This window comes from Cryptotermes secundus, unplaced genomic scaffold (genome assembly GCF_002891405.2).
Source record: "Cryptotermes secundus unplaced genomic scaffold, Csec_1.0 scaffold112, whole genome shotgun sequence".
NCBI lineage: Eukaryota > Metazoa > Arthropoda > Insecta > Blattodea > Kalotermitidae > Cryptotermes > Cryptotermes secundus.
Genome location: NW_019718271.1, coordinates 1637707 through 1648429, shown reverse-complemented (window position 1 = coordinate 1648429; position 10723 = coordinate 1637707). Strand labels below are relative to the sequence as shown.

Below are 10723 nucleotides of genomic sequence, written 5' to 3'. Positions count from 1 at the left end.
CACAGTTGTTTGCGATAGTCCAAGTTCTCTACTAGCACTACGGGTTGACTTCATTGGGCTGCGCTCAAAGTTCACTCGAATGCACTCCACGTTCTCCTCCGATACACGCGATCGGCCCGGGACGCAGTGATGGAGGGCACTAGCGGTAGTACTAGAAACTTTGTAACATCCTCTTTCAAATGTACTTTACAGAATTCAAATGCAACATACAGTTCAGGAAATATAGTCAATTGAAATTGTGTCCATCTTTCTGAATCACTCTGTACAACTAGGACTATCACGGTGTAGGGAAGCTTAGTTTTGCGGACCACCAGTTGGTTCCCCCTGCGTAAGCAATGCAAATCACTAAATATAACTGACTAAATATAGTGCGCGGCATGTACTGTCTTCGCTCGCTTGGAAACCGGGATCGTGGGTTCGAATCCCACAAGAGGCATGGATGTTTTTCTGCGTTTATTCTGGTTTGTGTTGTCCTCTGTATGTAGCGGCCTATTGACGGGCTGATCCCCCGCCCAAGGAGTCCTACCGACTGTCTGTGGATTAAGAAACTGAAGTGAAACAAAGCGTTTGACGGATGCCCTATGCTCTAAGTGGAAGCAACAGGAATACAGATTAAGTAAAATAATTTTACGTCTGTGCATTATAGTCTTTTGTTTTATGACATAATCCTACCATCTGAACAGGCCTGTATTTAACGTTCATAACACGTACATCTGTCCCCGAGAGTGCAGTTCATTTTATTTATTTTCATAACATTTTATTTGTAGGTCTATCGAGGAATATCCTACACGAAATAAGAAAACGGAAGGCTAATTGGATTGGTCATGTTTTACGCAGAAACTGCCTTCTAAAAGAAGTTATCGAAGGAAAGATAGAGGGGCGGATAGAAGTGACAAGAAGACGAGGAAGAAGACGTAAGAAGATGCTGGATGACCTTGGGGACAGAAGAGGATACTGTCATTTGAAGGAGAAAGCTCTAGAGCGCATTAAGTGGAGGAATTGTTTTGGAAGAGACTGTGGACCTGTCATCTTGACAGATTACTGATGATGAAGATATTGATGCTGATTATTATAGTTTTATACCATACTCTATCTGAATGGAAATCTCAATTACATACTAAAGAGACCATTCTTTCCTCTCTATGGCTCTATAACCATTTGGACCTTGGTCACTTTTTCAATTTCTTAATCCTATACACACTCAGTTGGACTGTTTGGACGGGGATCAGGCCGCAAGGCCTCTACCTATACAGAGCATAATTAAAACACAGAATAAACGCACAGAGACATCCATACCCCGAGCTGGATTCGAACCCACGACCCCAGTGTTTGAGCGGGCGCAGATATTTTATGCCTTAGACAGTTTCTGTGCTGCAGAATCCACCACTGATGAAATGGTGAGGGCACTGAAGAGAGCGAAGCGGAAACAGTAGCCTCAGAGACAGGAAGCTGGGCCCGACAATTGGGCGCTAAAGGGAGTTGAGTTTGGAGCGTGGGTTAAGGGAGTTGGGGGGAGGCCCCTTTCTTAGGGAGAGTGAAGGAGGTAGACGTGGTACATGTACCAGACAGGGAGGAGCACTCCGCGTCAACATGGGCAACCATCGTCCCTTAATTAATTAAATGCTGTTCGCAATCAGACCGAGAAGGAAACATTGCTCTACCAAAACCGCTCGGTTCGACTGCGACTTACAGCAATCCTTCAAGGATCTCAGACAGATACTCCACTTAGAGGTGCCCTACATCTCCTGACGACTGGCTCATGTTGCTACGGTTTTGTAGAAGCAACGTTATTTGTAACAATGCCAGAACCATGAAACAAAATTCTGCTGATAATTGACAAAGAGAACGTTGCGTATAGTTTGACATGGAACTCGTGAAGCTCAACATTTCTTGATTTATCTTTTTATAGTTTCGTATTCCTCATTAATTTACTCACGGAGCTGAGCCCTTCTGGAGAAGCCGCAAATTCTGGAGATACTCAAGAACTTCCTAGCATTTTATGGAACCCGAAGGTTCATTACCGTGTTCACAAGAGCCTTCCACTGGTCCCTATCCTGAGCCAGATCAATCAAATCCATACCATCCCATCCTATCTCTCGAAGATCCATTTTTAATATTGATCACCCAGCTACGCCTTGTACTTCCAAGTGGTCTCTTTCCTTCTGGCTTTCCACCAATATCCTTTATGCATTCATCTTCTCCACCATTCGTGCTACATGCCCTGCCCACCTCATCCTCCTTCACTTTTGTATTTCTCAGTTTTGTTAATAAGTATACCAAAATGATCTGTAAACTAAAATGTACAAGGATTATCAGCCAGTATCTGGGTACATGGCAGGGTCCAAGTTAGAAACGAAAATAAAAACAAAAATGATATTCATGATTTAAATTGAAACCACGTCAAATTCGGGAAAAGTTCTGCTACTATCCAGTCCAGAATAATTCATCTTCTTATGTCACATCTAATAATGTATGCATTACGATCATGTATATTGGAAATGAAGCACGCAGTAGCGTATTTTGTTGAGGCACTATGCTACAAGCCGGAAGGTCGCGGATTCCATTCCCAATAAGATGGATTTCTCAGGTGACCTAATCCTTCCAGCCGCACTATTGCCCTGGGGTCGACTCAGCCTCTAACAGAAATGAGTACCAGGAATCTTCTCGGGGGTAAAAGGCGGCCGGCGCATAAGGCTGACAACCTTACTGCCATCTGTGAGCCGATTGTCTAGAAAATGTGGGAACCTCGACAACTCACAACCCTATGGGCCTCCACGGCCTGTTACAGGAATAACTTTGATTTTTTTTTTAGTTTTAAGAGAACGGTTATGTTCTAGTTTTGGTACCCGTAAAGTGATACGTTTATTTCCCCCATGAAAATGAGTTTCTTTGTCAATTCCGTGCATTTAAGAATACATTCGCCGCGTTATGTGAGGAATTCATGTATGGGCATTGTGATTGACAACTTCGGACTTTCTTTTTCTGCTCTTATAAGTAGATGAGCAACTGAACGAAACAGATAATACTGCTGCACTAATATTATTAGATACTGTAATAATACGGAGTCCTTGTCTGAAACATTTGAAGAATTTGCACTTTAACATTGTGGTACTTATCATATTGCCGGTCACGGTAGCCCAGCGGTCTAAGATATGCACTGTCTTGGCTCGCTCGGAAGCCGGGTACGAATCCCACTCAGGGCATATATTTTTAGTGTTTGTGCGTGTGTGCGCGTTTTCTCTGTGTTTGTATATAGGCAGAGGCCTTACGACGAGCTGATCACCCACCCAAGGAGTCCTACCGAATGTCTAAGATCTAGTAAACCGAAGTGGAACGGAGTTTCATGGAGGTAGGCCAAGGCCCAAATTGGGGCTGTAGCGCCAAAGTAAAAATGTCTCATATTACACCACAATTGGACCGCCTCTGTGGTCTAGAAGCCAGAGTTCTTGGTTACTAGATCCAGAGGTCCGGGTTCGATTCCCGGCGCTACTAGATTTTCTGAGAGGTATTGGATCTGAAACGGGGTCCACTCAGCCACGCGAGGAATATTGAGGAGCTACTTCAATGGAAAAGCAGCGGCTCCGGTCTAGAAAACTAAGACTAACGGCCGTCGGGATTCGTTGCGCTGACCACGCGACACCCTCTATCGTCTAAAGTTGGCACTAACTTCGCCCATAAGCGGCTGTCGCTCGGTCGGTATAGTTCGCTTGCGGACTAGATACCACGGAGTTTGTTTTTTTTTCTTTTGTATAGTACAATTAACTTGCCTTGCGTACGGGTGATATGACTGAAGCAATAAACCTAGGCATATTCTGGCTAACTTTCAATGTACTAGTTCGAAATCGCCGCCAAACGTTTGGTTCTGTTTGGCACTCAGATTCACTGGGTATTCTGACTTGGTCCATCATCCGGTATTCTAGAAACTAGGAAACATAACGTTTCGGAAACTGGATCTGTTTCCGTCTATAAGTGAAGAAGGGAAAGACGCCTACTCAGTTGGGTCCCTTAGAAAGAGCTAACATAAATGATTAGTTTCTGGAATGCCGGACGATAGATACAGTACAAAAACCCAGAACACTTTAGAATCTATTTGGTTCTGTTTCCTTATTAAAACGCGTGACAATGTGATGATACAATTGTTGTCAAAGAACTGATAGCTGATATCAGATTGAAGAACCAAAGACTCACAACAGTCAAAACATACACCTGCCTCTGGGGGAGGGGGGATCATATCAATTAAATTAATTCCGTACATTAGAACCTGAATCCTGACAGGCTTACATCAAGTTACAAGCACATCGCATCCTACAGTATAAAGGCAACAATGTGACGAGTACTCTACAGCAGTGTTTCTCAACCACCGCGCCGCGGTCCGGCAGATCATACCAGGCCCTCGTCTTATAGAAAAAGAATTTACCGGGCCGCGGTCTCACAAGGTTGGGAACCACTGCTCTACAGTATATAGGGGGTAGAAATATTAGTCCTTTTGTCCAGACGACTCACCAGCCCCATCGGTGAGCGGTTGGACGGGTTGTTGACCCCTTGTGTGAGTGTGAGTGAGTACACTAGGCTAGCTATCTGCCTCAACCCCGCCCCCACGCTCCGCCACTCGCCGGCTTACCTGTAACATAAGATCACACATCGAATTAAACAACGTTGCTAGGTACAAACCTCCATTCAGACTACTTATCCCACAGTCAAGCAGCGTCTTACCTTACACTGCGCATGACAGAGTTCCACCTAAACTAGACAAGCTGTATCAGTCTCTAAACGGAGATGGAGTGTACATTCACTTCTTTTAACAAAGAATTCTACACATCAGATACAGATAACATGATTCGGCATATAATAGATGTTATCTCAGATCTTTACATGAACATATAAAACAGGGAGCATCACTAACTGATACAATAGGCCAATTAGAGGCCGATGTACCAAGTGGACTCAGTCTCACCCCACCACAAGAAACTAAACTAACTAAACTACTGTATGAAAGTTGTTGTTTAAGAAAAGCAACATAATCCGTGGCTTTTGTACACAAGCGAACTATACCGACCGAGCGACCGTCGATTTTCGGCGAAGTTAGTACCAACTTTAGCGGATAGAGGGTGTCTCGTGGTCAGCGCAACGAATCGCAACGGTCGTTAATTTCGGTTTTCCAGACCGGAGCCACTATTTCCTTGGGATAGCTTCTCAGTTATCCTCACGACGCTGAGTGGACCCCGTTCCATACCAACTACTTATCAGAAAATCTGGTAGCGCTGGGAATCGAACGCGGACCTCTGGATCTGTAGCCAGAAACTCTGGCTACTAGACCACAGAGAGGGTCAGTTTTTGTTTAAGGGATGTGAATAAAGCAGCCATCGGTAGGGAGCTCCTTCGGTCCCATAAACGTCCTGATCGCGGCAGACGCTAAACCTTGTTCGTCAAGGCCTGTCTCTTCGAGACGCGTCAGCAGACACTGAATGTTATTTCCATCGCATAAATCGTACCGCTTTCCACATTTCGTTACAGTACACCGTGTTGTGCCCTAGTCAGACCACGCCACTGCCGCAATCCTCCTCCTAACAGTAGGTCCACTTTAATGTAAGAAGCACTGCCGTTTTTGCTCCAATTTGCAACGGAATCTTCTTACACCAAGATCTGGGTGTTTGAAGCTGGTGGAGTGTTGTGTTCTCTCACACCCTCTACTACATTCACATGAATTATTATTTCAAATGGTTGTGTATTTTTTAATAAAAATGAATGGGGCATATTCTATGTTCCTTCTTCCCTTCGCACTGAAAACATGGGTCGCCGATATACCCTCAGTGTTACACTTGAGAGAACATGGCTCCGTAAAGGGAAATAAATAATTCTAAAATGAAACCAGAACAACGCATAAGTTCATTGGGGCTTCAGAGATGAATGGGATCCCGTGACAGTGCGTCGTGTTCATTGTCTTACTCGTGGCGGGCCGAGACGTAGAAACCATTTCGAGAGCGTAGCTTTTCTGAATCATATACAGAAGTTTGGCTTTCGCCTTCAAGAAAACACAACACATATCGATTTTGAAGTTAATTCGGCTGATAATATTAAAAAAAATATGACTGACAAACAACGGAAGCTAACAATCTCTCTTTCTCTCTCGCAGTCAAATGCTGAGCTTTCTGATGTTAGTTTAGGTCGTATACCACTAACCACTGAAGGGTAAATGATGCTGTATCAACTGACATGGCTATTTAGCATCGAATTATATGACAGGCGATCGCTTTCGTTCAACTTGGAAAGATCAGCGACAACGCAGGTAGTGGCTTATTTCAAGACACTACACAGTTTCCTTGATGAACTGAAGAACAACACGAGAAACCTGAGTCGGCAGCTCGACCGGTAAACGTAGCAGCCACCTACAGGACACAAGGTCTACAGCGTAAGCCAACCTGTTTTGCGGCAGAAACTGTGAAGTCAGTCAATTACAAGACTACAAGACTACATGAGATCTGTCAGCATGGACGGAGAGACAGATAGGTAACTGGGTCCATGGTTGATTGTTTGGCTGGTTGTCTGGCTGACTGGTTGTTTGAATAGTTGGTTCCTTAGTTGACTGGTTCGCTAGTAGGCTGGTTGACTGGTTGGTGGGTTTGTATGGTTGGCTGGTTGGTTATTTGGCTGGTTGTCTGGCTGGCTGGTTGATTGAATAGTTGGTTCCTTAGTTGACTGGTTCGCTTGTTTGGTTGGTTGGTTGGTTGGTTGATGGACTGTTTGGTTTGATTGGTTGGCTGGTTGGTTGGTTGATTGATTAGTTAAATGGTTGGTTGTTTGGTTGGCTGGCTAGTTGTTTGACTGATTGGTTGGTTGGCTGGTTGGTTGGTTGGCTTGATTGGTTGGATGGTTGGTTGATTGGTTGGTTTAGTTGGTTGGTTGGTTTGTTTGTTGGTTGGTTGGCTGACTGGCTAGTTGTTTGACTGGTTGGTTGGCTCCTCGGTTGACTGGATGGTTGGTTGGTTCGATGGATGGGTCAGTGGAAATATGGGTGCTTGGATACCGGGACATCAAGAGAAACAAATTCTTGTTTATTTCTCAGAAAAAGGGGTAAACATGGAAGGAGCGAATCTGAGACCTGGGTGCTGATGATATCTCGACCTGAGAGAGGGTGCACCAGATGGCGTATGCACAGATGCACATGAAGGCGTATGAGGGAGTGGATGTATACATCCACATTTTCTTGACCTAGACACTAATTGGAGGTAAATGGTCAGCTTCACGCCCCTGCAGCTTTATTCGCGGGGAAAGAGTCCTTGTTACCCATTGGATAGGAGGTTGGGTGGAATGCAGAGCCGGTATAGATGAACAGAAAATCCTTGACACTAACGGTACTCGAACTCCGACCCCTCGGTAATCCAACCCGTAGCCAGTGTATACCAACTACACTAATCCGGCTTCATCACTAATACAATCACACCATTCCATGTTGAATAAAACAAGCAGTTGAAAATAGTCGTTAAATAATTGAATAATAAAGGAAACATATCCAGTTCAAAACATCAGAAGACTTTTTAAGTTCCCGAAACCTTGAGCCTAAAATGCATGGTCCCAAACGGAAGAATGAAATAGCATCACTCTCTCTTGTGCAGTTACAGTAAACTGAAGACTATACCAAAACAAAAAATCCGTGGCCTGTAGTCCGCAAGCGAACTATACCGACCGAGCGACCGCCGCTTATCAGCGAAGTTAGTGACACCTTTAGCGGATAGAGGTCGTCACGTGGTCAGCACAAGGGCCGTTAATCTCGGTTTTCTAGACCGGAGTCGCTACTTCCTTGAAATAGCTCCTCAATTATCCTCAGGAGGCTGAGTGGACCCTGTTCCAGACCCACTACTTCTCAGAAAATATTGTAGCGCCGGGAATCGAACCCAGACATCTGGATCTGTAGCCAGGAACTCTGACCACTAGACCACAGGGGCGGTGCGAAGATAATACCTGAGATTCAAAAAATCCAATTCACAATGCAGCTTCAAATTTATTGCTTCCGTAGTTTGGAGCTTCATGTTCCATGTGGTCACGTTACAAACAGGCTGAATGGCGTGCCTCTGGGCCTCGGGCATTGAAGGGCAGCCTGTGGAGATCAAGTACCTTTCATACACCTCCATTAATCATTGTTGCATTCAAGTGCCTTGCCGCGTGAATCTCGCGGAATCACGTATGATTCTTTCAGTGACCGCTGACCGAAACAAATTTCTGAAGTTCCAGTGAAACGGTAGCAATAAGTTCAAAGTTTAAATAGAACTGTTACATTGTCAAGAGCATCCCTTATTCTTTCCACATATCACGTAAATTTTACTGCTTACTCCGCTGTTGTTTCAACATGTGTTTAATTACCGTATTTACGCATGTACAGGCCGCACATTTTTTGCCAAAAATTCAAGAGGAAAACTGGGGTGCGGCTTATATTCGAAATCACACTTCATTTAAAAAAAATATATTCATAATTAGTAATACAGAATGTTCTACTCCTGAAAGAATATTACAAGAAAATTATTTTTTCTATAATTTCTGTCTGAAAATTGTGCTGCGGCCTATACACGCACGCGGCCTATACATGCGTAAATACGGTATCTACTTAACAACAAAGAGTCAGAAAATTATTTAGTCTTGCGAGAATTTTTTTAATTGCAAAAATATGTGACTTAATTTTGTCAACAGATGTCAACTATAATGTTTCTGGACATGATCCATCGTCCCGTTCTTATTTAAAATAAATGTTTCGGACACAGGATTAAATCTCCGTCTTCAGGTGTAACCCACTCCTACAGCTTTGTTAGTTAGTTAGAGGAAAAGGAAAGACAAGTGGCCCGCAAAACTGTGTACACGTACATGTCCCATTACCGGAATGAGAACAAAATCATAATCTAAAGATAGACCATGACTTCTTCGAAACTACAGTAAAGTTAGCCGGTCACGGTAGCCGAGCGTTCTAAGACATTACTGTCTTCGCTCGCTCGGAAGCCTTGGTCGTGGGTTCGAAACCCACGCAAGGCATAAACGTTTGGTGTGTATGCGTATATTCTGTTTGTGTTGTCCTGTGTTTAGGTAGAGGCCTTGCGACGAGCTGATCACCCATCAAAAGATTCCTACCGTCTGTAAAAATGTTCAATGAAACTGAGAAATCAGCCCCACGCTCCAGAGTGGGAGCGAGAAAACCAAACAGTAAAGTTGAAATATCTGGGAACTCGTAGCAAAACTGATCACGATTGCATTCATGAAGAAATGAAAATGGGATTGCATACGAACGGTACTTGCTCCCTTTCAGTTCGGAATTTTCATATCCATTGCACAAAACCTCCGTGGCCTGTAGTCCGCAAGCGACCGAGCGACCGCCGCTTGTCGGCGAAATTAGTGCCAACTTTAGCGGATAGAGGGTGTCACGTGGTCAGCGCAACGGATCCCCACGGCCGTTTATCTCGGTTTTCTAGACCGGAACCGCTATTTCCTTGAAATAGCTCCTCAATTATCCTCACGAGGCTGAGTGGACCCCGATCCAGACCCACTACTTCTCAGAAAAATCTCGTAGCGCCGGAAATCGAACCGGTGACCTTTGGATTTGTAGCCAGGAACTCTAACCACCAGACCATAGAGGCGGCACAATTATACAAAATTGTGATCTTGTTTTCTTGCTGTACGGATCTGAAGCTTGTCTCTCACCTGGTTACAACACAAACCGTTTGAGAAGAGGGTGCTGAGCAGAGGATTTGGGTCCAAAGAAAAGAAGAAACAAGATGCTGAAGAAAGTTACATAATGGCAACTTCCGTTACCTGAATTCTTCACCAAGAATTAAAAGAGTCATCAAATCAAAGAGAATTTGATTAACTGGATATGTAGTATGCATGGACAGATGACAAAAGCATACAAAACAGCAGTCGGAATATCTGAAATTAAGAGATCACGTGGGAAATATCGACATAAACGGAAGCGCAACATGAATCAGGAAATGACGTATATAGATCACAGTGGCCGCGCTGTCTAAGGTATGAACCGTTTCGCCCGCTCGAATACTGGGATAATGGGTTCGAATCCCACTGGAAGCATGGATGTCTTTATGCATTTATTATGTGTGTAGGTTGCAGCATTGAGACGGGCTGATCCCCCGTCCGAGGAGTCCTAACAACTGTGTATAGATTGAGAAACTAAAAAAGCGGAGGTCCACAGGAACTGCAGAGCCATAGATTGATAGAATGAAATAGGATATGAGGATGTAGATTGGATTTATACGGCTCGGAATGGAGTCTAATGGCGGGTTCTTCAAAACACGGCAAGGAATATCTTTATAGATATACAATAACAAATATTTGGGTTACATAAAGTTGGGGGAGCTTCTTGGCCAGTTCGGTCACCATAAACGTTGACAGTGTATAGTGGAGAAGAGTAATAAAGCTTTACGAATTCGGGAGTATACTGATTGGCTGGCAGTGTAGCACAGGCCTGTTCGACAGTTGCTGAGCTTATCACTATCGTATTAACGTGCAGGTAAGAGAAGCATACGCCGGTCACGGTAGCCGAGCGGTCTGAGGCATGTACTGTCTTCGCTCGCTTGGAAGCCGGGATCGTGGGTTCGGATCTGTTTCCTGTGAGGTACGAACTGACTTCTTATATATTATTCTTATACACTGCCGGTCACGGTAGCCGAGCGGTCTAAGGCATGTACTGTCTTCGCTCGCTCGGAAGCCGGGATCGTGGGTTCGGATC

The 10723-nt window shown here is 44.3% G+C and overlaps 1 protein-coding gene across 2 annotated transcripts in view; it reads right to left on the bottom strand.

Annotated features, from left to right (window-relative positions):
- The window catches only part of LOC111872121 (nuclear factor 1 X-type), a 636309-nt gene that overhangs the window by 504579 nt on the left and 121007 nt on the right, over positions 1-10723 (bottom strand). Inside the window, exon 2 of one of the 2 annotated variants that reach the window (XM_023866148.2) lies at positions 4504-4621. The exons of the other annotated variant lie outside the window; for it this stretch is intronic. Coding sequence (XP_023721916.1) covers positions 4504-4512 — 9 coding nt within the window. The 5' untranslated portion in view covers positions 4513-4621. The remainder of the gene's footprint in view (positions 1-4503; positions 4622-10723) is intronic. 2 annotated transcript variants of the gene reach the window in all.